At 44.2% G+C, this 26,500-nt stretch overlaps 1 protein-coding gene across 1 annotated transcript in view; it reads left to right on the plus strand.

Annotated features, from left to right (window-relative positions):
- Positions 1-26,238, plus strand: part of nrg3b (neuregulin 3b) — a 189,301-nt gene extending 163,063 nt beyond the window's left edge. Inside the window, exons 4-9 of the mRNA XM_041963277.1 lie at positions 3,961-3,987; positions 7,820-7,922; positions 11,609-11,735; positions 17,708-17,817; positions 21,931-22,113; positions 25,425-26,238. Of these exons, the coding sequence (XP_041819211.1) occupies positions 3,961-3,987; positions 7,820-7,922; positions 11,609-11,735; positions 17,708-17,817; positions 21,931-22,113; positions 25,425-26,157 (1,283 nt within the window). The 3' untranslated portion in view covers positions 26,158-26,238. The remainder of the gene's footprint in view (positions 1-3,960; positions 3,988-7,819; positions 7,923-11,608; positions 11,736-17,707; positions 17,818-21,930; positions 22,114-25,424) is intronic.
- Positions 26,239-26,500: the final 262 nt, after the last annotated feature.

Genomic DNA, 26,500 nt, shown 5'->3' on the forward strand with positions numbered 1-26,500 from the left:
CGTTGCCTGTTAGCGTGCACACTAGTGGTATATTGGCTCTTTGTCAGAGATTATTACGTGCTTAAGTCACACATGTTACTGAATGTATCCCAGTAGTGCTTTGAGAGAGAGAAAACTGTAGGTGGAGAACATGCTTGGGTCCCACAGGAAGAAGGTGGGTGAGTATTGGTGTGTCACATAGACCGCATACACCTCCAATCGTGGATGTTACATAAAATTAGGCTCTATAGTGAACTTATATGGCCCAGAAACATCTCCATCCACCCCCACTCTATACACATATATATGTGTGTGTGTGTGTGTGTGTGTGTGTGTGTGTTGCTCTACCTGTCAGGAATGATAATAAAGTGAAAGAAAGCAAGAACAGACTTTCCAATATCCTTTATCCTGGTTATAAGACACACTCGGAGCTTCTGCTCTCATCTAACTGAAGGTTTTTGGATGCTCGAAGGCCAAACACCAATCTTGTCCGCTTTTCACTGCAAATGTGTTCAGAGTCCTTTTAGCATGTTTTCTTTGTTCAGTTCTGTTTTCATATCATAGATGGATGGATGGATGAGTTCATGGCACCAAAATGTACAATATCTATATCTAATACCTATACCCATAAATAAAAAGACGTCGTCTTAGATGCTTATTAAATCTTGGTCAAAACAGTCTTGTTATTTTGTGCCATGATCTCATCCTCAGCCTCTTTAAGCAGGAAAAAAAATTACCGGCAGAGGTAATAGAAAACTGCACACAAATTGTCTTGTATCTCCGCTCCGCGCATGCACCTGTCCACCACTCACAACTGTGTTTCGGCCACAATCGTTCGACCACCAGAGGAGATAAGTGTACCCTGGAAGATTTGAGAGCGGAATGAAGCCTATTTTGATCTCTGTTGATACAGAGTAATCTAAAATTTACCCAGATTACCAAGGGTTTTGAGGATTATCCTTTCAAAAGCCAAATCATGTAATAACATACACACATACATGCACGCACTAACAACAACTACAAGTGGGACGAGCTCCAGCGAAATTCAATTCATCGCGCGTGTGTGTGTGTGTGTAAGCGAGTTTGTGTTTGCCTTTGCACGCAGAGTTTAACTCTGCATCTTCGGCCACTCACGCCGACACAAATCACACCCCGGGGTGAGAGAAGTTTCACCTGACATTTCTCTTCTTTCTTTTTTTTTAAAAAACTGAGATCCATCTCTGTGCGCCTTACAGCCTCAAATCATCTGTCGCCCCTCGTCCTCTGTCTTGGTATTGACTGTCCACAAAGCAGCCATTTAAAAGAGCGGTCCGCAGTGGCTGGCGCACATCGCCGCTCTGTCATACAAACATCCTTCCAGAGGCAGAAAGTGGAGCGGAGACTGTCGCACACATCCCAAAAGCCCAGGGACAAAAAGGTGCTCCCTGCCAGGTGCTCCAGCTACGCTGCTGTGGACTCAGCTTTGGAAAGGGAGTGGGGAGAGGGTGCTGCGGTCTTACATATTGGTGCACAGTGGGGAACTGGTGGGGTCTTTAATTGGAGGCATGGGAGTGTAGGCAGACTCCAATTTAGTGGAGACCTGGTAAAGAACCAGAAGGATGTCCTCCCTTAATTAACCGTAGGGCACGCTGCTAAGGGTGCTCAGCCGAGCCGGTTGCACCTTTGAGACTGCAGAGATGCTGTTTGGTGGAAGATTGAGGAGGGAGGTGAGCCAGTGTTTGGTTTTAACCAGCTAATTTACAAAGAGGAAGAAGGCAAGCCTCTAATTTGAACTATTTATCTCCGTAGGCCTTTTCTAAGTAGCTACACAGGATATTTGGTTCAATAACACACACGCAGACACACACACACACACACACACACACACACACACACACACAGGCGCATTGGCTCCCTGGGTCCCTGCTCACCGTAGTGAAGGAGGGGATTAAGGATTTGATTCACTCCCGCCATTGTCTCTCCCACTCGCCAGATTTCTGCCTCTTAATCGGGCCAAGAGCATCTGACATGATGCACAGGTATTCTCCAAGCTTGCTCAAGGCTCCCGCAAGACACCGTAAGTGATTCTCCGGGTGCTCTGAGTTGCCAGTGCGAAGGATTGGGACGCCTGCGCGTATTATGATTGGTGAATGTCTCCAGACACGGCAATTCCAGAGGATGGGATGTGTATCAGTGCCGTAATGACATCATCTGCACAGGCTGTGACAGTCGATTTAGAGTGGAAAAGTGTTGGCTGTTGCCACGGGCAATCACGGGGAGAGGCTTGAATGGATAATACAGATCAGGCAACATCAGTGAGATGCTGCATTCACTTCTGTGGCCTCGCCAAGTGTTTGCACCGTAGTGACAGTAAGCGAGACTAACAAAAGTGTCCACCGTATCTTAATCGTGCAGCTATATCTTAAAACTCCTCATGGCAAAAAGCGTAATGACCGCCGGCCAGAAATGATTGGCTCTAAACTGTTTTGATCATTAGTTTTTGAGTTGCCGTGAGACTGCCTGTGAATCAGCAGGGGCGTATAATAAATGCTGACATTTGTTAAATAATCCTTGAGGCTGCAGGGCATAAATCTAGAAATGATGAACTTCAGTAAAAAGATGACACCTGCTTCCTGTTTGAATACAAACATAAATTAATTTGGTTAATTGATTGATTAAATTGGGCATTTCAGACAAGCTTTTGGGGCTTTTTTCTTCCTCTCACTCTCGTTATCACCGTAATCGTGAAAATCCCCGTGCCTCATCAAGAATCTGCCAGGCAGTCAAAGAGTAAAAGCTTTGTGTTATTTTAACATTTCGCAGGTCAGAACGCTCCCTGAAACTTTCCCCGAATGTCATAAGCTTGCCATTTCGAATTTGATCATTCACATTAAAAAGACCTATTTCCCCAAATCACACCACTTAATAGAGTGAGTGCGCAATTATTATAATCCATTCATCCTCAGTGTCCATGTGTCTTTTGCCTGAATCTGAATCTCCCTCCATCCTCTGAGGTGTTTAGATTTTTCCCAAAGCTTATATAGCGCTGACAGATTTCCCCATGCTACAATCACAATTCATTCGGGGGCAGACGTGTTTTTGTTTTTTGTTTTATTTTTTGTGGTAGCCACTTTTTTTTCCTTTTTTTTTTTTGGAGAATGCCCACCACATAATCTGTCAAGAGCTTGGCAAGTCGCATTCTATTTAAAACTCAGACCACCTCTGTCAGAAAAGCAATTACTAGTGAGGGTTTCATTTTAATTTAAATGAGATTACATTACAGTGACATGAAAAAGGGCCACTGTCAGGATGGAAGGAACACGAGTGCTCTCTTTTATCTGTTTCCCCAGCACTGGGATTGGGGGGGGAAGACTTCAACTGCATGAAGAAAGGCTGTGTGTGAGACAGAGAGAGAGGGTGCATGTCAAAGTGTGTGTGCGTGAGAGAGACAAGGACATACAGGCGAGAGTGTAACACACTGTATGTCTACGGGTGTGCGTGCATGTGGGCACATCTTAAAGCGCCCAGCTTGTGAATATTGAGAAGCTATGCTTGGAGACAGAGGAGAACAATTACTGCAATGCCTGAGGCTCAAATCAATATAAAAGGCCCGTGCAAAGCAACGTCAGTGACATAAAGCTATATGATGTGTCATTTTCAACTTTCATTTTCACGATCCCGCCTCTAATCCTCACAGCTCCCGTATCTTTGTTGTTTTCTTTCTTCACTCAAAGCCACTGCAGGCTGTGTGAATTCAGAGTGTGCAGAAAGGCATACCAAGCATTCAGGGCTGGCTGGATCATTACCTGGCGCACGAGGGAGCGCCATGTCAGAGAAAGCCATCACACCAAACTTTATGGTCTATTTGGGGCATGTGTGTCGCCCTAAGGTGAATTCTGAGTGAAATCATGTTGTAACTGTTGTACCCTTCTCCCCCCTTTCTGTGTTTCTGTTTACCCTTCCCTCCCCTTTCCTCATGCTATCCGGTCTTGAATGGATCAGCGGATGAACTTGGGATCGAATTCATGGGTAAGACAGCTTTTCATTGACTGCATGTGTGTGTGTGTGTGTGTGTGTGTGTGCGTAGCCCTCCGTCTTTCATGTCCCTCGCGCCTGTGAAACACCACGCACAAAACTCACAATCCAGCACAACAAGGCCACTCACCTTGGAAAATTAATGCGGGCCAGTCGCCATGGAAACACCGTGGTGGTGAATTAGGTGTATTCTCCCTGCATGAGGAACAGTACTGTCAGAGAGGAGTGATGTAATGAGGATGGAGCCGTAAAGACAGACAGTTCATGCATGAATGTGTCTGCTCGCCTGTCACATGTGTGTATAGTCAGCTTAGCAGCAGCGTCTGCAGCTGTCACATGATATAAGGCGTGGAAAATGTTTGTGTTTTGAGTTCCTTCATCTGGATTTGCTGAAGAATTCATCCAAAAGCCAATAAAAAAAAAGTCCACCAGTGGCATGATAGGAAATGAAAATACAATATAAACCTCTTTTGAATTCCATTGCTGTTACTTTAGCTACCATTTCACCTTCCAGGTGGTTAACAAATCTTTAAAAACCAAATTATCTGGCCTTCTTTCTTTAATAATGGCATGCTTTTCTTTGTCCAGAGGGGATATACAATCTTACCCCCCCCAACGCACACACAGACTCACACCGCACTCGTAACGTTTTTCATCTTCTCTCTGCCGCCTTGCCCTCGCTCTCTCCTGCTCCGTTCCATTCATGCATAAAGAAAACCAACACCGCTTGCATGTGAGGTGTTCCATTAACATGGCTTCATACGCTGCCGTCACGTCGCACACTTGCTCCAGTAAACAGACGGGAAGGGGAAGACACTGAGGGAGCAGCCCCCCCTGCTCACAAACGCTCCTCAGTTCAGCGATTTTAATCTGGGCACTAAATTAGTTCAGAATGCCACTGCAGGTGGGCGGATGCATTCGAGAAAATGCGAGCAGGTCTGATCGATTGATAGCCAGACACATGGCGGGGGGCTGAGGGGGGGGGGCTGAGGTAAGCACCGTGCATTCTCACTTGCTTGTCATTGTGGTCCATTCTGATTTTCTTCTCCTGCTTTAACAATGAATCTTTTGATAGTTGTTATATAAGTCCGATATGTGACAGTCTGAGTCTGAGACAGTCAGTCAGCACACAACAAAGCTCTGTTTGAAGTGGGATTGAGCGCTGCAAATATGATCTTGTCTTTCGATATTCTTGCATTCTGGGCCCAGCAGCTGGAGCTCTGTGTCTCACTAGTTTGCCCTGATGTATTTCAGGCTGAGTGGCCCATTTTGTCATGGATGCTTTAGCATGGTCTTCATTATAGCATTTCTTTCTAGTCATCTGTCGAGTGCCTTCTATGGCATACGTAGCTGGCCATGCAGGATTGTGTTGTCCTTGTGTCAATATGACATGGCTTAGCCAGTTTGTCCCGTTTCCACAGTGCTCTTGCATCTAATTTCAAGAATGTCTTGCAGGCATCAGACATGGAAGGCCTGTAATGGTTTTATGTACAGACTGCATGTTGGTTTTTCCTAGCAGCCATTGCCAGAGCTTTGCAGACAGCTGTTTTTATGTTCAGATCAGATGGGAATGCCTGTTTCATCTATCTAAAAGAGGCAGAGGCTTGTCTCAGGTGGTGCTCCACATGAGTGCTGATGACGGGGCAGCAAAGGTAGATATTTCCCATATATTTCAAAGATGCAACCGTCAGAGAGGTGGTTTCACTGATGGTAAAGTCCGGAGGGTTTACGGGTGCACAGATATACAAGTGGCTCATTACTTCTGTTGTTCATTTGTAAAAGTGCAGCTTGAAGATATCCACTGCTGTGTTGGTGACAAATTACAGGGTGGGTCAAGAACTCACTGACAGCTCCACTTCTCTACTATTATAATACTAGTGTCAGATATGTGATAGCTTCTATTATGCACAATAGAGCCTGACACATATATCTCAGGGCTGTATTATCAGTCATATTGGGGTATTATTATATCACCATATGTTTGCAGATATACTTTCATTAATTTGCGTTCATATGTATACTATTTTACCTTCACTTCAAATTAATATAAGTTTGTTTAAGTTACGTATTTATAGATATTTCTTATGGTTTCATTTCCCATAAGGTTCACTGGAGGAAACTGACAGATATCTAATATTTAAACTTATTTTCATCTTTGCCAATATAGTTTCATTTTCTGCTGGAAAACATACCCCAGCGCTTTCATGATGATATCCTAGACAGAATTTTTATTATGTGTGTGATGATAAAACACAAATGTGTGCGCACATATTTAGAAGTTATCCCGTTTTATCATCCTCAAATATCAATAATGCTGCCAATATCACAAATGTCAGTGCCAAATTGCAGATAAGGTAGCACCAGCAAAAACAACTGAAATTTAAATTGTAATCAGCCCATTATTTGTCATATTAATGCAAAACCAAAAATGTGACCAAAATCATCCACATAGCAATTTGTCAGTTTGCTAGTGTTAAATATTGCAATTGTGAGTCACAGCTGGCCACCCCCCACAGCATTTCAGTGGACTGACTCTATTTTAATTCAAATCCATGCTTCATCCCTTTCACAGGAGCTGAGTGGGCAATATAGACCTGTATATATATAAATATATACATAGAGAGAGAGAAAGCGAGAGAGAGAGTAACCTCCAAGATGTGTTCAGATGTTATCTTTATATTTTGCCAGAAGCATTCTAATATTCAAAAGGTTTCCCTCCAGTTTGAACTACTCCATACTATCTCTTAAATGTGTTGATGCAGCACTGATGTAATGCAGAGGCAGAAAAATGAAACAAGACACAACTCTGGTGTGAGCTTCGAACACAGGACGCTCTCCAGCAGGCACAGTGCCCTTAAAACAAGAGTTTGAGGAAGTTGATAAACCTGGATAGACAAGCATGAATGAAGAAGACCTCCCAGGACAGTTCTCTGCTGACAGCATCAAAAGCCACAGACAAGCCCGCAAAAGTCACGAACAGGTTGCTGTGATGTGTTTCTGCACTTTACCCCGCAGTTGTCAAGGTGACGAGAGCAGACACAGGGGAATTTATTGTTTTTGAGTGATTGAGTAATGTCACGGGAGGATGTGTTCAAGGTTGTGAGTGGCATTTGGACAGAGGAGCGTCTCCAGCTCTCCACGGCGGTGGATTAGTTACTGCACGTACCAGGTTGCAGATTTTAGATTGCGCTCATTGTGTCCGCTAGACGATCTGTCGTGATTCTGATAAGCCCGCACGCCGCACATGCCTGTGCACATCATGCGCTGTGGTAAGTGGTGCGGGTCCACAATCCAGCTGCTCAGCCAGACAGATATCTACTGGGATCAACTGCTACTTGTCCCAGCTGCTGGTGACCTTAAGCCTCTGCTGCTGACGTGCAGGGGTCTGACAAGAAGCTCCGGGAGCATTCATTTGCTGCTAATTCCCTGTCGCCATCAGTCTATGAATGCTGACACACATGCAGCACGTGCACGCACGCGCCCCGCATGCCCCCCCGCTGCGCAGGAAGTCCATCGGAGTTGCCTGCTGGGTTTGTCTGAACGAAATGATTATCACACTTCAGTTAGCACATGTCACTGAGCCCTGCCTGAGTCTGCCATGTCCCTATCCCGTGCTCAAACACTGACATTTACTGACAGCAGGATTGGTCCCTGTATGCTAATGTAGTCTGTGGGTGGCTGTCTGTGTGTGTGCCGCCATTTGTGTGAGTTTGGTATGTTAATTCATGATACATTTTCTTCCTCCCTGCTCAATCACAGCCACAGCCCATATCCTTTGTGTCACAGCAGAAATTCTCCAGACTGAACTGTATTCTTTCCTCTGCAGAGAGTGGTGACACCTACCAGAGGCAGGTGCTGTCCATCTTCAGCATTGCCTCGGGGATCTGTCTTCTTGGAGTGGCATGTATGGCTCTCTACCACCGCAACAAGTGAGTGATGCCAGCTTGCGCCACATTAGTAGAGTATGCCCCCGGCTGTGCAGAAAGAGCACTTTACTATCATGGCATGGAGCCCAATGAAATTCTAAGTGTGAGTCAGCTAGAGGATGTTTGAGCAGGGCATCAAATCTGAATTGTGCAGGATGCATTTGGGACAGATACTCATGTAAGATTTATTTGTAAAGTGGTTTTAGCAAGCAGGCGTGTCACAAAATGCTTCACACAAAACAAAACATGCAGATGAAGGCAGGAGTTCAAAAACATCAGAACGTAAGCATGCGCGTATGTGTGTGCGAGGGCAGGCAGCGCGAAGCAGCTCGCCAAAGTCAATTACCTGCTGCAGGGGAGAGGAAAGAAAAGGAAAGTAGACAAAGGAAAGTAATGGCGGGGTCTAGAGGGGGGAGTTAATGTAGGTTGTGTTGATTGAATCGTACTAATAAACAAAAAATATGTTTATTTTCAGTGCGGTAGCACGATAAGTGGCGCAGCGCCTCTCTGTCAGCGTGACCAGAGAGCCCTGGCTCAACGGTAGAATTAATGTCTCGGAAATTACCCAAACCCAGGGTCCTCCTTAAATTGAATCCCTTTTCCCCCAAATGTCGTTTGACAGTGTAGCTTAGATAGATCGCTTCTCCTGCTATTACTTACGTTCATTCAGCTCTCCAGTAAAGACCGAAAATTTCATTTGTATCAGTGCTTCGCAGAGAAGATTAACCAGCAGCCAAGTTGCATTCTTGATCGTGTTTAAAGGCGATACAGAGGAGTTAGAGATTTGACGGTTACTTATACATGTTTAAAGACCCAGAGAAATGAAAATCAATGCCTAGTTAATTATATGTGCTTATGAAATGTAGTAAATTGGCAGGATAAATATCTACCCGCGGTCTTTAATTATCATAGATTGGACATGAAATGAACTTTATTAAGTAGTCAGTACTGTACCATATTTTACAGTACAGTGTTGTAATCTTATATAATAACTGAGCACTCCTGAATTGAAACAGACACAGCCAATGAAGATATATTTCACTGCTGTTCACGCACTGTTCTTTCAGGTAGTTCGTCATTTGGTTCATTAGTTTTTTGAGAGTGGGTCCCAGCACCAGGAGTCAGTGCAGAAGGGTAATTCTGGTATTTTTAAGCCCGGGCTCTTTACCTATTTTGCGGTCTAAATGACTAATAGGTACAAACAGATTTGGAACTGGTCCAGTCGATCGCCTCAGCCCGCAGCTGAGAAACATGCTGCAATGGCTGCGATGTAATCCTTGGAGGCAAATGCGCCTGTCAGAGTACATCCACTAAAAGTAAAGGTTTTTGCCACTGACAGGCTCGTTTTGTTATGAAGTGTCTGACAACATTATGGAAGGGATCCCTGCAGGGATACACCAAGTCAGACAGCCTTTCCCAACTTTTAAATTGTTAGATTGGATCCAGACTAATGTGTTAAAACACGTTAAAAGTCAAACAATAACACAAACTAACCGACTGAGGCAGCGGCAGACGTGTGTTCTGCGAGGTAAAATAACTGTTTTTGTCAAAGGAGTCTGGTGGCTTTGAACAGAGCTAGATAGACCTCAGAGCTCTACACTCTGTGGTCTATCAGGACAATCTCTGTAGGGAACCTTTCCATGATGTTGACTGACACTCGGAATAACAATCCGAGCCTGTCAGTGGTGAAAACAACACTTTTCGTGGACGTACGCTGACGGGCACTTTTGCCTCCGAGGATTGGCACTGCGGCTCGTTTAGTGGCTGTTGGCTGAGGCGATCCACTCGACTAATTCCAAAACTTTTGTACCTATTAGACATTTAGGGCCCAGGTTTAAAAAACAGGAATTACCCTTTAAAACAGGCATCTCAAACCGGTTCCATAAAGGGCCGCGTGGCTGCAGGTTTTCATTCCAACCCAGGAGGAGCACATCAGGCCAACCAATCAACATCAAGGGATCACTTAGTTGTCAGCTGAAGACTGAGATCAGCTGATTAATTGATTCCAGCCAGGTGTGTTCCTCCTTGGTTGGAATGAAAACTTGCAGCCACGCGGCCCTTTATGGAACCGGTTTGAGATGCCTGCTTTAAAACATTAGTTGAGTTGGTTGCTCTTTTCAACCAGTTGAAGCATTTCCTCCCTAAGTTTTAACTTTGTCCTTTACTCAGGAAACCTTTAACAGACCTCAGCTGCAGAGAGAATTAAGCAACCTAGTATTTAAAAATGAACATTTAATGGTGAATTAAACATTTAATCCAAAAGTCTTAAGCATCAATTAAATTTTAATCGAATCAAAGTTTAATCCAAAAGAAGGAACACTGTCATATTTTATATTTAGCATAGCTAAAAGATGCCATTTTACTTGTCTTCTTCACGTCCTGTGTTTGTTTATGAGAGCTCCTTTATGGTAAAGATTGGAACAGATTGGAAGCAATTATACTGCATAGCTGACAAAAGACAAAAAATTGAGGCTATTTATGAAGAGGAAGCTGGCTTGCACATGGATAAATCATCACCTACCCGCTACTGTCAATGTGACATGTTCACTTTACAGTTACTACGAAGACATGCGTGCACATTATCTATACATTAGAACGCTTTACTGATCATAAATCTTCCCTCCAACAGTCTGCCTTTGTAAAGTAAGGATCCAAAGTCTGTGGAGTCTCTGGAGGTATTTCTGGAAAATCTCTGACTTTCTTCTCCCAGAATATTATCACAAAGGCATGTAATGGACGTTTCACGGTACATTGCCTTGATTAAATTTTCACTTGTGCAAGACGTCTTCTCTCCTAATGCTATTTTTGTAGCCGGTTTGAGCGTTTCTTCACCTCTGTCAAACCCTCACTTGGAGCTGTGGGAAAAAAATTCCCACATTTGAGTTGCAAATTGACTGGTGCTCATATTGTCACTCTGACCTTTCGAGGCGCTCGTACATTTACAGTGTCTGACAAATGTTGTCAGATCTCATGGTCTCGCCACAAGACGAAGCAGAAGTCCTTAACCGTCTTTTTTTCTTCCTTTGTCACTTTTCCAATATACACGCCTTTCTACAATGAATTATACAATGAATCTGCGACGGATTTATCTCAAGGCTTATGTACATGAGGTGGGAGTGAGTCACACACGTGCAAGTCACAAGCAAGTCTTAACCTGCTGGTCTCAAGCAAGTCCCAAGTTACTGTCGTGAGGATTAAGCAAGTCATAAATGAATTCATCAAGAAGAAAGATGCAAATATTTAACATTAGGAATGTTTTATCCCTCCAATTCATCTGTCTCAAGTCAAAGCCAAAGCCACTTTCATCAATGTTGGTCAAGCAGGTCTCACCTCTGTTGATGTATGGGCCTGTTTTTACACACATGCAGTAAAACGTGAGTCAGGAATAACGGATAAAAGGTCAGTGAACATGGTCACCTACCTTGCTGTTACATGTGTGTTTAAAGACCCAGCCAAGTGGCTGCTAGAAATCAATGACTGGACTAAAAACTGCTGTCAGAGTGTATTATCATTAAAGAGAAGGTGGGAAATACCCTGAGCAGCAAATAAACCACAGCGGAAATTTTTTTCCCTTTTTTTTTTTTTAATTACAGTCTGTATTGTCAGGAAAGCGATCTGTTTCTGGATTGCCCTCTTTCTTCTAGTGGTAATATTGCAATCTATCTCTTTCTCTTGGCTTTCCCCCACAGACGGCACAGGGAAAAACTCCAGGCTCATTTCTCTGATAGCCGCAGCCTGAGGGATTGCAGCATCAACGCCTCCGGCCTCATGTCCAAGTCCACTCCCAGGCTTCAGTACAGCCTCCAGTTCCAAAAGGTAGGTTTTTACCTGTTGTTGATTTACAGTGGTGGAGGAAGTGTTCAGATCCTCAACCTACATTGAAGTACTAAAAAAATAAAATAATCCACTATAAGTGAGGCTTTAAGAATGAAAGTATTTAACTAGAATCAGGAAAATGTACTCGAAGGTTTAACTGAATGCAGAAAAATGTCCCCTTTGACTGTTACGCTATTATATATCATATCATTACGTTATTGTTAAACATGCACAAATATAAAAGCAGGATTCTACTGTTGTTACTGGTTAGGATCTAACTTTTAGCTGCTTTGTGCAGGACTGCAGCTAATAATTATTTTTATTATGGATCGATTTGCTTTTCTGCATCAAACGATTGATTGATTGGTTTGTGAACATTCTGAAAATAGTGATAAATGCCATCACAGTTACAAGTGATGTAAGTACAATATTCCCTTCTGAAATGGAGTAGACATAGAGAGTGGCATGAATACAAAATACGCAAATAAAGTACCTCAGATGTGTACGTAAGTACAGTACTAGAGTAAATATACTTTCTTACATTCCACCACTGTTGATTTATTTCCAGTCATACTTTTATCATCATTACAGTTTCCTCTCAATATGTATAGCACTTATCCAAAAACAGAGTGCTTGACAGGATGATGAACGATGTATATCTTAATAATCTCTCCACTGGCTGAAGGTTTTTGCTCACACTCATATCTGACAGGAGCTGAGAGACAGTGGGGAATTATAGTTTAAAATAAATGCATCATGCGCTATAGAGGAAAAATCTGCTTGTCATGTTCACAGTGACAGATTCCTGTGACAAACTGCAGATTGGAAATTCTAATCTGAGGCGCGTCACGGACCCTGAACTCACCGTGCAAGCACAGCAACAATACTGTACCGAAGACAAATATTGCTAAATGGCACTTTGCTTGTGGTATTTTAGCCCTGAGAATGCTCCAGCTGTGTTTTGCAGGTGCATTCGGTTGCTGTATTGAAAATTTGGATTTCGCAAACGGGACGCCTTTATCGTGGCTTTTTTTGGAGCAGAGCGTAACAGCAGGCTGGAGGAGCCTGTGCAAAATGGAGCGCTCAAGAAATGAAAAGAAAATCAAAGTGTTGTGATTAAGTTATTGATTAATGAAGAAACACAACACCAAGACATTTTGGAGAGAAACAGTGCGAGCCAAAGAAGAAAAAATCTAATTTGGGCAGCGATTTCTCACAATAAAAACAAAATCACAAAGACAAACTCCTGGTTAAGTAAAAAGAAATGGCGAGGGTTGATGTAAAAGAAAAAGTAGCTTAAAATGGGGGTGCTGTGGTAGGTCACCTGGTAGAGCATGTGCCATCCATCAAGGCTGAGTCCTTACCGCAGCGGCGTGGGTTCAATTCCAGCCAGAGACCCTTTGCTGCATGTCACACCTCCTCTCTCTCCCTGCCTTTCCTGTCTCTGTCTGGCTGTCACTATCATAATGAGGCAGAAATGCCCCCCAAAAAATCCTAAAAAACAAAAAAGAGTAGCTTAAAATGAATTACAAGCCTCCACCGGCTGCAGTGCACTGCAGGAGAGGGAACCGGCCCAGACGTTGAGCTGTAGATGGCAAAGATACGGCTGCTGCCTCCACAGAATCCCAAGGTAATTGCAGCCTAATGCACACTTGTAGAGATCTGATCAAAAGAGTGCAATCGCCATAACGCATTAGCACTTCCCTGAATGCATCCTCTTTGTTTGGTGTCAGAAAAATGGTCACCTATTGTGCTTATGTTATTTGTTGCTGCACTCTTAATAAGATGTTATTCAATTGTTCTTTAATTTGCTCGGTGTGCAGCTTTTCCTACATTGAGGGAGTCATACCCATTGCTACCCTCCCATAACATAACTGTGCTAATGTGCAGCTGCTATTTATGCATCTCTAGGTGTTACTGACGCAAATTGCAAAAATGTGTGCATAAAGATAGCAAGCGAGCACACTTTGTTGATGACAAACAAAACGGCGGTGCGCCTGCTGGATAACGTTTGTTTTAGACGCCGCCGTATTTGTTGTTGCCTGAAATTCCTCATCCAGGTTCAGCCTTGTACTGTCATTTCTGTGTTTGTACTTTGCCAAATGCAGCCTGCACTGAGGCTCTTTAATAATGCAACAGTGTCTAGTGTCACACACTGAAACAAACACCCCTCAAGCTAGCCCCACCCACGGAACTGCAGTTGGCACAATCTGAAAGCCTTTTGAGCGTGTCATTGTAAATTATGGCTCTGAGCGGTTGACAGCTAAGAAGTTGTACAACATTTGATGTAAATGTTGTAGCTGTGTTTAATTAGATAATTAATTTGAAATAGGACAGAATGCAGCACGTGATTTCACCAGTCCACAAAGTTCAGCTAACCCAGAGCAGATCAGAGCCCATGTCCCATAGCACAATAGCAGGAGATGATATTAATGCGATGACTGTGAGAATGTGGAACACGTAAGGGCTGAGCAGGTAGTGAAGCCCTGTATCCAGCCACAAAATGCTCTCAGAGCTGGCCACAGGGAGAAAGCCAGGAGGAAGGCAAAGACAAAAATAAAAGACAGTAATAACACAACAGCACAGAAACACGAGCTGCAATAGAACAGTGTGAAGGAAGCTTAAGGTGGGATGTGAAAGATCTCTGGCTATGAGCACCCAGGAGGGGGCACGAGCCGAACAGGCCAAGGAAAGATTAACAAGTGAAACCTATTTTTCCACAGATTTGACAAAGCGACCCCAGAGCGCTGCTTCTCTCCACCCACTTCCTCAGCTTGCAGCCGTCTAGGGAGAAGACATGTGCTGTGGGTGGTGCAGTCCTGCGAGTTCTCCGGGTTTTCTTGAGAGGATGAGTTAGGCTGACAAAATGGAAGAACAAGAGCAGGGTGTTCTTGAAGAGGCTCAAAACATCGGGTGTACGCTGCGTTACTGCTCAGCATCAGAACACAGTGGTTTCCGCTGTGTGCGTTTGTGGCAGTAAGGTGGAGGATGAGCGCAGTGAGATGGAAACAATAGGCTGGCTCCGTCGAGGCAGGTGCAGAGGGGGGGAGGATAAAACTGAAGTCCATTTGGTCACTGTCTTCCATATCATCCCTGTGATAAACTGATGCACCACTCCAGTGTCTTTAACCTCCCCAAAAAAATACGGCAACTCCCTGAACTCAGGCGAACTCAGGCCGAGATACTTTCCCTCAAGATGTGCTGAGTAGCAATGCAAAGACTTATGCAGTACATGCTGATATCACTGTCACACAATGATTTCTGCAGCGATGCTCAAAATCTGAGCAAGCTGAGACGTTACTAAACCCTGGGCACCTGTTTAGAATGGGCACCTGCACTGCCTCTATACTGTGTGTACTTCCCAGCCCTGAACTATTAAATCTGACTTCTCCGTGCACCTGCCCTGGCACACGCAGCATTTGTACATATTTCTGTGTGTTTCCTCCATCTGTGACTGCAAATCTATGCATATTTACACATCTGGAAACATTCCTGTGCATATGTTCCCTCCATCTGTAATTCTCAGTTTGAATGGCCATGCGAATTGCACACGCTCCTGCACTTCACTGTAAATATTAGGAGCCGTATATGATAGTGTGACTCATTTCAAGGCACTTTTAAGGGAAAGGAAAGCGAGCGAGGGAAATGTAATTGTATAGTTAAACAGCTCCCACCTCCTCTGCGAGTTTAATCAACACCTCTCTGGCAATAGAAATGTGTCTCAAATAAAAAGAGATAGGGTACACGCCCATGAGACACTCTGCACAGAAACAGACATGCACCAACGTGAAGGAATAGGGGCACACAGACTGGGAAGACAAGGCACAAAAACTCAATTCCCATCAGCCGGAAGCTGCTGTGGTCGCAACCACGTAGTCTAGCCTTAGTCTAAGAAGAGACTGAGTCACAATGAGGAATGAGCCAAAGCTACGTGTGAGCATACTGCATGAATACTTCATGGAGGTAGAGAACGGCAAGGGCCACAGAACAGAGCTTTGTGTACCAAAATCCACAGAAATATGACCTCAGAATATTTTAATTGCAGCTCTGGTGCGCAACAAAGCTGTGTTCTGTTACACAAAAGTCAATTTCACAATCCTCTGAGGTCATAATGTTCTCAAAGACTCCATTTTCTCTCTACAAGACAGGATTTACACCAAGAAAGCATCAATTCTTGAATACCAAGTGCTTTTTATGGATGATTTGATTTGATAAAGATGATTATGTTATTAGATGTGCAGAAAGTACCTGCAAGAGTAGCTGAGCGGGGGATCATGGGCCAATTCTGAGTGCAATTTTGTTTAATTCAAATATCTGAAACTTTGGCTGAAAGGTTGAAATAAACTGGCATTGGTGAAATTGGCTTCCTGCTCTCATTCTGAGTGTTTTCAAATTAAGAGGAAGTTTGAAATAACTGGTTCGTGTGCATGATGTTGTGGTTTTTATCACAGAGGCACAGCGCCAGCAGAGAATTAACCAGGGTGCCAGTGTGAACGGAAAATGGAGGGAGAATATTAGCCACTTGTTCAGCAAGTGTTGTGACAGCAGCGGGGTGTGATATGAAAGCTTCTGTAGGTGTCTCCGTGATTAATAAAAGGACAGGCCACTGCGGCTCGAAAACTAATAATGCTGTCAACAGTTACAAACTCTGTGCTAATGTGCGTGTCAGTGCATAATTCTAAAACAACCGATTAACATTTTGATATCAGGTGGAGGCAAAGTTCGTTCGCTATCAGTAGCGGTCACGTTTTTTTTGGCTCCGAGCGTCGACACAGTTGGAGCGGTGAGCTGCATCTGGTGCTGGTTTGTGCTGGCTCAAGGATTGTCCTTCATGAAGAATGGTCAAATATCCCATTATGCACAGTTCAGGGCCTGTTATTTGATGGTAATCCAGGGAGGATTAACGCTGCTCTCAATGCATAGGTTGTCCTTTCTTCTTGTTATGTAGATTTTCCTGCTATTCCATCAGGCTCCTGTATTTTCCCTTTGCCTCCCCTTGAAATAAATCCACAACTGCGTCGTGTTTATCCGAGGCTTTCACAAGTGGCATAAAACAAGGCAAAAGTGAGATAGGAGGGAACAAATGAAATGGGTTACACCATGTAGGTCTGCCATTGTCTGCCACAAGCTATTTATTTTATCCCCTGTCGTAGATATCATCCTCCAGGAAAGTTTGCCACAGCAGTTGTTCCAGAGAGTGAGGCGTTCTGCACCCGCAGGGTATATGAGAGGGTGGCCAAAATGATGCTATTTTCTTGCACAACTAGTGAACAGCAGTAACAGCTCCCTCTGGGACTCAGGGGTGTGAGGGAAAAAAAGAGGCTTATCAGGCATGAGAACCTTGAACCAGCTCTAAGTCACATGCAATAGCTTTAATGATGTACGATGAGACAGACAGAAAGGGCAGAGCAGGAAGTACTGTGACTGGAACAACAGCATTATCTCATGACTTAGTGTTTTCCACGGGGGTTCTTGGGGCATTCGTGGTCGCTGTGCCGGTTCTCTGTCTGGGGCCTGTTGTAAGATAATGGCGTTCATTTTGATAAGAATAAAGGGAAAGAATTGAGGGGGGAAATTCTTTAGGAAACCATTAATGTAATCTTGTGTGGGATTAATTCGTGCAGCGGGAGTGCTGAGAGGGCCGCGGTGGAGTTTATTCACAAAGCGTCCCCTCCTAATCTGCAGTTTAGAATGTAAAGTGTAATTAAAGACACTCTGGCTGACTAAGGGGGGTGAGGGAACATCCTCAACCTGTCTGGGGACGACAACCTGAGTGGGGACTTGCTGCTAAGGCACAAACAGTCTCCCCAGCCTTGTGTATTAGACTCTGATCTTATTTCCTCTGTTGACTTGCATAATCGCATCACACCTTGTTTTTTGATCTTGATGATTACAACAAATGAATCCAAGCTAAACTAACGTCTGCGCAGCCATAGTTGCTACGTTCTAACAACTCTCTCTCGCTCTTGCAGAGCTGCAGTTCTCACGGATCGTCTGTCAAGGACGGCAGCGTGGCACCGGGAACGTCAGCAGCAGCGCCTCCCATTCTCAGCAGAGCGCTGTCCAAAGGCAAACGCTTCAGGTGAAAATGTGACATCCTCTTATTCCTGCTCTGTTTCACATATCTTTCACTTTGTCCAGATACAAGAGGCAGCCAAGTGAGAATTGTAATCATCCTCTAATGTGATAGAATGCGTAGGCCCCCAAATATAAATGAATGATTTGTACAATTGTTGGAAAGATTGGATACACTGTCAGCGCCACGAGCTTTGCCCACGTGCTTATCCTTAGCCAGAATCTGACATTTTATAGGGGGATTATTGGTTTAGCTTCTTTAATAAAATGAAACTTGGAGTCTCTCGAAATAGTTGGGAAATTAGATGTTTTTATTTACACAGCACGTCCAGCAAATTATGCAAAGCGATTAAATGTGTACACAGGCAGATTCTGGAATGGCTACGTGCACGCTGATAGGGAAGAGCATATAGCGAGGAGGAGGCGTCTTCTGAGGAGAAGCGAATGTTAATGTGCAGAGTTAAACATTGATTCAACAAATTGTCCTCGCCGTGCCATCCGTCAAGTGACAGAAGGTTCAACAAAATTAACAACATTTCGCTGCGAGGGATCTCGAGATGCGGTTCTGCTTCCTGATCGTTGCGGTCGCTATCAAATGCTGCCGTTTCAAATCCTCAGAAGAACATGTTTGCTTTGCTCATTTGCTCATTTGCTTTGATGATATGGGTGCAGGCGCACTTTTAGTACTTATTACACTCATTGTTGGCAAATCGCTAAAAAATATGCAATTGCTGGTAAATGTCTACCTTTCACTTGATCTGATGATGCTGAGCAGCATTGGGTTGTGACTGCGCTGTTGAAAGGGATGCTGAAGAGAACAGGCTGTTCACAAGGCACATTTATTTCAAGAGTTCTTACATACCGACGTGCATCAGACCAGCTCCCACTGTTACGTTGCGAGGACATACAGAACAGGATGTGCAGTGATTAGAGGCAGCTTTGTGTGTGGAGATAAAGCAGGGAAGGTTGTGTCTATACAGCCAAGAGTTAGTTTTTAGATGTCGACTATGATGACAACTTTAGTGAAAACCACCCCGCTGAGGCGACTTGCTCCCGGTTTAAATGGACCAGTGCTGTGTCACAGAGGAAAGTTTTTCCAGAAGGCTGTCATGTGTAGCTGCGGGGACGGCGCCAACTCGTCTTGGCTTTTTATTCTCCGCAGCGTCATGCAGGTGCTTCTCGGAGGGCAGCTGACAGTCAATCATCTGTTGAGCTTGTTCTCGGAGTGGGGGGGGGGGACGAGACTGTGATGGATGATGTTGAGATGCTTTCAGCTATTGACCTGAGAAACTGGACCACACCGTGAGCTATCACGAGATGTGCCCCATAAAAGCATGTCAATATGGCCCGTCAATATTGCCGCAAAAGCTTACCTTTGCATCATTGGCTTTATCGCTGGGTACGAGCATGTGCAGGTGGATTCACCTGCTTGAATGCATAGTGTATCTGTTGAACAGGGATTGTGCTAAAACAATGCAGACATCACATAAATCTGTAAGATAGAGATAGAGACTTCAGATAAAGATTAAAAACCAACTTGTCAACCGACTGCAGCCACAGAAGTGGCACTTTTAGGCTGCATTTGGGCACAGTGAAGTTTGAGCTGAATGTTAACTTTAGCATGCTAACATGCTCGCGATGACAGTGCTAACATGCTCATGTTTAGCGGGTTTCACCACTTAGTTAAGTGTGTTAGCATGCTAACTTATTAAAGCTAATTAGCGCTAAACACAGAGTACATCTGAGGCTGAAGGGAACTTAATTTTGCAGGTGTTTAGACATAAATGAGAAATAAAATCTTTGACCTCATGGTGGCGCTAGAGGAAAAGTCAGGGGATCATTAAAATCAGTAGGATGAATGTTTGTACAAAATGTTTCATCCGGTAGTTGTTGAGGTATTTCAGTTTGGAACAAATTTACATTCGAAACAGACCAGCACCTTCTCTCTATGTAGCATAGTGCTTGTTGTACACATGTCAGAACAAATCAATCATTTGGAACCAATCATTTCCAATTTTGATACAGTCTGAATAAACTGAGTCAGTTCTGCCCGCTCTCGGGCATGTCTCCGAGTCGCTTTGCCAGCAAAATCTGATGGAACGAACGGCGTCCAAGTCAATGTATAATTATCACAGCGGTCAATCATTATTTTCATCGTGGAATTTGATCAATTACAGAGATTCCACTGTCATGATTGGACTATGAGGGAACAGTTGTTTCTGAGGCTAATCAATATGCTCATGTTGAGGTTTTCACACGCCGAGGTGTCCTGCTGCTTCTGCGAGGAGGAGCGTCAACTCTGTCCGTGCCACACACCGTATGAGACTCGGCTCAGGTTCTCCGTCACATGACGTTCCCCTTTGTCTCTCAGTCTTGTCTGACTCTCTCTGTTATGTCCAAAAAAGCCATAAAGAGAGACGAAGCGATCAAAATATGCGCCAGATTACTCTCAGCTTACCCATTTAACATCAGGAGGCTGTACATTTGGTGAATTGCCGAGATAAACAGCTGCCTCTCAGTTCTAGACCTTTAACATTTAACATGCAATAATTACAACGGCCTTGTGATTTTGTCTGAAAAAAACATATTTTCATTTTTCCCAGCTTTCAGATAATCCTAATTGAAAAAAAAACACAGCATGCTAAGAGCCAGCAAAACTGATATAATTCAGCTTTATTCATGTTAAATTTTTGCAACATCAGTCGATATAAAAGCTAATGATGCCAAAGACTGGAGCCAACATTAGCCATGCGTATTGTTCTACAGCCACAGACTTTTGGAAATTATTATAGCTGAATATTTTTTACACTGTGTTCAATTAATAACTGAATGTCTGCTGGACTATTTAGCTTACTGCATAAATTAAAAGGAATGAGGGAGTTCAGTTTAAGGACAAGCTGGAAAATCTTAAAGTTTGGACATCCTGATTACTATTTAAACGCAATCCACCATTTTTGTAATGTGTGGCTGCCACAATACCAAATTATTCAAGAGTCCAAAATCAAGCTGGGAGGATGTTTGTCGCTGATTTGTGTTCGGCGCTTCAGCACAAGCAAGGTTTTCACCCAGCAGTAATAATATGTCAGAGCTGCTTTTGTGGTTCAGTTTATCTCACACAATCATGTGACCTCGCGCTCACAGAGGAAACCGTAGCAGGTGATCGAAAAGGGAGCCTCGGTTCCGACGTGCATTCAGATAAACTCAAAGTTATTTGGGTCTGTATTTCATCGCCCCACACGTGCTGTGGGAGTTGTTTGTTCTAACATGATATACTCATACATGAGCTTGCGGTGCAGCGCGGTATACCTTTGATTCACGCGTAATTGCTGCGGACATGCAGGGACCCGCTTTGAAGTCGACCACCCGCTGCACACAGCCCAGTCAGGAAGACTGCCACTTCCATCCTTAACACCAGGAGGATGTGAAGATATGGTCATTTTCAAGTGGCTATAGGAAATATAGCCACTTCTATATACCAGCATGTGATCACACGCAGTGTTTTCCACATGCTCCAGAAATACATGGAGTTTTAATCATGCAAGCTTTGTGGCAATGTTGGGCGCTGATGGTCCCCAGAGGATGATCACCTGACTTTTCCTCTATGGCCACCATGATGCTGCCATCTTTATGACCAAATTCTTTATTTATCTATATTTAGCCTCAGATGTGCATTGTTTCGTGATAATTAACAAATGTTAGCATGCTGATGTTAGCATTTAGCATCCAAACAGCCTCACAGCGCTACTATCATGACTGTGGACCCTTGGTCTACTGCAATTCCCTCTCTCCTCTGTTTGATTGAGCCATGATTTAATGTTTATGTAAATTGCTTTGCTCCCTGGCAAATTACTATTCTCTTCGCATGAATCTGATACCCCACTCCCATGCCTAGATTTCAGTACTAAGGTTATTTATGCACAGTGTCAATTGAATGTGGAATATGATGCTTTTTTTTCCACTCAAACATCAAACAGTAAGGTAAATCCATTCCAGGCAATTTGCATCCATGAGCACAGAGGAAGAGATACGTTTGATACATAAATGAATTAGTGAGTGCTGTTTGAATGTAAAATAGTGTGTTAACAGTGTTAACCCTTCTTGTTTTCCCTTCTGATTACAGGAGTAGCTCTCTTTCGCTCAGTCCTGCCCAACAACGGAGGGAGAATAATTACTTCAGGACACCGCCCGTTTCCAGAGGGAGACACAAAATAGCCACAAATCTCATGGATGGATCCAGAGTGGCCGGCCATGTCTATAAACACCTGCAGGAGGATGAGTCAACAGACATAGAGTCCATTAGAAGGTGAAGCTCTTTCTGTATTTTGTTAGTTTTGTCATGCTTGTTCGATCCTCGAGGAGGAAATTCTCTTTGCCCCCCTTTAACGCTGAGGTCAAATAGCCGGTTGACTGATACAGACCCCCGGACTTCTGTAACCGAGGTTAAGTTGGAGTGGCAGAAGGATAATTTTTGGAGAAATGAGTTTATGACTGAAATGCTCTCGGTTCAAGTCCGTGAACAAGCTTATGAAATCTGATCCGGGGAAATAAATGAGATCTGCTGCGCCCTCCTTCAACTGGGACTGTCACAATTAATTTGGAGAGCAGACTTGATCCTAACCGCTCAACAGTATCATGGTGCTGGGGAAGTCCAAGATACGAGTCTGTGTGTAATCCTCCATGCACTCGCCACTGGGCTGTTGCTGTGAATGAAAATGTGTTTTACGAGCGTGGTATTATCAGGGTTAAAAATACAACAACGGCGCCAAAGCTAATTACCAGATGATACACCAGTTCACATGAATTTCAACATATCCAGAATGGTTTGATTTTGGCTAACGCTGGAGCATTCTGTGGAAGCTTCATGGTTCACATATCAAATAAATAATGACTTTTTCTGTCATTTATGAGCCGAATGTGGAGACATATTGGGTGACTGCAGCCTTCTAGAACAAGACGACAAATTGCAAAGGATTAATTTCACTCATTTACACATCCTGAATTCCCCTCGTGCTCGTCCGGACGTCGAGTAAGGACAGCGAGCTGCCCTATTTTCATGGCGATCATAAGTGAAGCGCAGCTACTGGCGCCGATTCAGGAGGCATTAAAAGCACAGAGGACTTTTGGCAGAGCCACCCTGCGCCAGTTGGCTATCGGGGTGCTTAAAATAACTTACACATTTGAAAAGTACAGTGTGATGATCCTCACTGGCACGGGTTCAAAAAAGGTAGCCTGATGTGAAATCCTCTCCAGTTGTTCTCGAAGAGGACTGATCGTCCGGGCTCCTCGAGGAGGGAGCAGATGATCCGCCTAGAAACCAAGCTGCACATTATTTCAAATCAGTTCAAACTTCTCCTGCAGATTATAAATAAGATTTATTGTTACATAACATCTACCAAAAGCTGGAAAATATTTATCTTACACTGTTCACTGAGGTGCTTGTTTTCCTAAGTAGAATAATGCATAATGTCAAGCAGCTCCACTGGCATTTGCTTTTAAACAAGTAACAGTGAAAACATTGAATTATTTTCAGTTTTATTTACAGATGCAGAAGCGAGCATCTTTAAGCCGCAGTAAGGCAGTCCTGTTTTGCATATGTCTCAGAGTCTCAGAAACAGCCTAATTTGCTGTCAGCGTGTGCATCTTGAGCGACGGCAGTGTTATCAAAAACGCCTGTCATTAAAGCAGTAGTGTCCCTCGTGCATTCCACGCACTTAAAAGTGCCTCGCAATGTTCCTATTAGCATGCCAACCTGACTGAGCGTTACAGTGACTTGTAGGATACACTACAAGCTGCCAAACTCTTTATGTGACCTATTTCCATAATTTACATTTTTAAACAAAGCTCCATGGAGCTCAGCAGTTCTTTCAAAATGGTTGTGCAGAGAGATCCTCCAGGAGCACAACAGTTTCCCTCTTCACACACACACACACACACACACACACACACACACACACACACACACACAGAGTCAAGCACACACATAGAGAGAAAAACAAGCAAACTAATAATAAAGAAACTACTGAGAATTCTTCTTTAGAGGCAAAATCTGTAAGCCATGAGCTTTTAAAATCTAACACCGCTTTTTACAAGTGTTTAGGAGACAGGCTGAAATAAGAGGGTTTCTCATCTTCATCTTCTCGGGATAACGTTGCATTCCTACAGTTAAACAATGTAGATCTCGTTTGCCATTGATAATTCCTTTTCAGATCCATCAGTGGAGTAAATTTCGCTGGCCTTCAGGAGCCTCAAATGACGTATTTCTGTCGACTTACCAGCCATACAACAGCAAGCTACCCAGCTTACAGCCCCCCCAGCCTCCTCCTCCTCCTCCTCCTCCTCCAGCCCCCACCTCTCCCTTGTTGCCATGGATACACCCTCTCATCTCAGGAAATGAGAAATGGGAGGTGGAAAGGAGAGTGAGAGAACGAGAGAGGGCAAAGTGAGGAAAGAGGGAAGATTGTGGAGAGATGATGAGAGTGCAGCGGAGGAAGGAGCGCGGTGTGGCGGGAAGTGTTAGAAAAGAGGCGAGAACAGCAAACAAACACGAGAATACTCGTCCATGTTTTCCATTTTGTGAGAACAAATCCCCGCAGAGCATTGTCAGTTCCATTATCCAGTGTCAAAACATATATTTACCCATCACTGATAAGGATGGAATTGAAGGCAAATTTGCTATGGGAGTTATTTTTAGATATGTTTTGATCTGCCGGATTTACCTCCAGCTTGCATTCACCCCTCTAATACCAAGGGAGGAGTGGGAAAGTAATTCAATTATTTAAACTTGGTTATGCTACAAACAGTCTCTGAAGGCTGACAATAACACTGGCTGTCTCCTAAGGCTGTGCCGGGGTGAGTCCAAATGTGAACTGAGCCTGTGGTAACAATATTAACTCTTGTGCAAATTCAATGCATATACAAACGTGGCCACTTGACTCTGGGTGAGTTTCCCTGCTCTGCTGTATCATTTTCACGCTGAACACGATGCCTCGCAAGCTTTTCTGCACCGTGCCGATACCTCGCTCGTTCCAGATACCCGACTGCAGGATGCAGTGATGCACCCTGTGACTCAACGCACCTAGATTCACCCCAGATGTCACATCATAAGCCTGTCAAGGCAAGGTGTGTTCTGTGAGGCTGTGTAATGAGTCTCATTTTCTAAACAACGTTAGAAGACACATGCACATGTTCAAGGAGACAGTATATGATGTGTCCATATACTCACACAGGCCAGGGTCAGCAATCCAGCAGCTGCGTTGCTAAAGCCTTAAATCTTCAGTAAGGCAGTCTTGAGAGAAGGGATTTTTCAGTTAAACATTCATGCAGCAACAATACAAACTGCTCATGCAGAGGATTATAAATAATTACACAAGATTATGAAAAAAACAATACCTAAATCATAATAATTTTGTTGCTGCAAGATGACTTTTGTGGCGCAGTGAGGGGAATGAAATGTTAACATGCACAAAAGAGTGGCAGTTTTATCTCCATATTCTGTATTACTCACTCTCTTTTATTTCTCTAAGGAAATGGGGGTCCGGGATGTAAAGGTCACAATATAAACGACTCGGTCTCTCATTCCCAACCTGCCATTTCTATTCTTTCCTCTGCCTGAAGGTGTGATTCTGCCGGTGGACGAGTCGGCGCCCTCCTCAGCAGGACCTCGCTCTCTCACTTCGCAGCCAGAAAGGGATGGACCGAGGTCCCCTGCACCCGCCTGGATAAGGGAACAACCTTCCTTCCACCTTCTCTGCACACCCGATCCGTGCCCATCATCCCTTCGCTCCAAGCGTGCGACCTTGAGGCGGGGAATGCGGACACGAGTGACCGCAACCGAGGCGGGCTCCTGAAGTGGCACCCCATGCTGGCTGGAAAGACAACGGTGCCCATTAGCAAATCTCCCTCTCCCCCCTGCGAGACTGTGGCACAGGCGCCCGGTGTTATGCCCAGCAGTGTTAGCCCTCCTACCGCCACCATCACACTGGGGTCGGAGAAGAATCTCTGTGCCGCACAAATACCCTGCTCCATTGAAATTACAGTGGAGCTCGCGAAGGAATTAAAAGAGAAAAGCCTGTCTGGGTCTCAGAGCGAGATCCGCCGCGGTGGCACAAACACTCTCAAGGCTGGGACTGTGCGGGAGTCGGAAGGGAAGAGTGTCCAATACTCAGCCAGAGTTCTGCACACGAGCAGTGGGACCAGAGGTTTGAAGGCAGCAGGCCAAAGAGAAGCCCAGGGACAGTGCCAAGGTCAGACATCCCCCATGTACGGAGGCGCATACTGCTCCATGGCCACCAAAGGACCCAGCTGCAGAGGAACTGGAAACGCTTACGCCAAGCCCTCTGCAAGCTGATTGGATTAACTCTGTAAAGCTTCAAAGACAATGTTTCCAATAACTCTTTACCTTTGCTGGTGGCACAGGATGGTTGGCAGGTGGGACCATCTGTGGGGCCACACGGACCAAAAACAGATGGCCGTCAATTTTGAAGGAACATGAACAGATTGAACCTCCGAGGAAAAAAATACTGACGCAACAAAAGACATCCAATTATGAAGAAAAAGAGACAAACAAACACACATTGTGAATAAATGTGACTCAATAAGGAAAACAAAACCGTGACTTGGGTGGGAGCTTGACTTAAACGGTGTATTGAAAAAAATGCCACTATTTAAAAGGAGCTTCTACTTAGAAACCA

The sequence above is a fragment of the Chelmon rostratus genome, chromosome 21, assembly GCF_017976325.1.
Source record: "Chelmon rostratus isolate fCheRos1 chromosome 21, fCheRos1.pri, whole genome shotgun sequence".
In the NCBI taxonomy this organism is placed as follows: domain Eukaryota; kingdom Metazoa; phylum Chordata; class Actinopteri; order Chaetodontiformes; family Chaetodontidae; genus Chelmon; species Chelmon rostratus.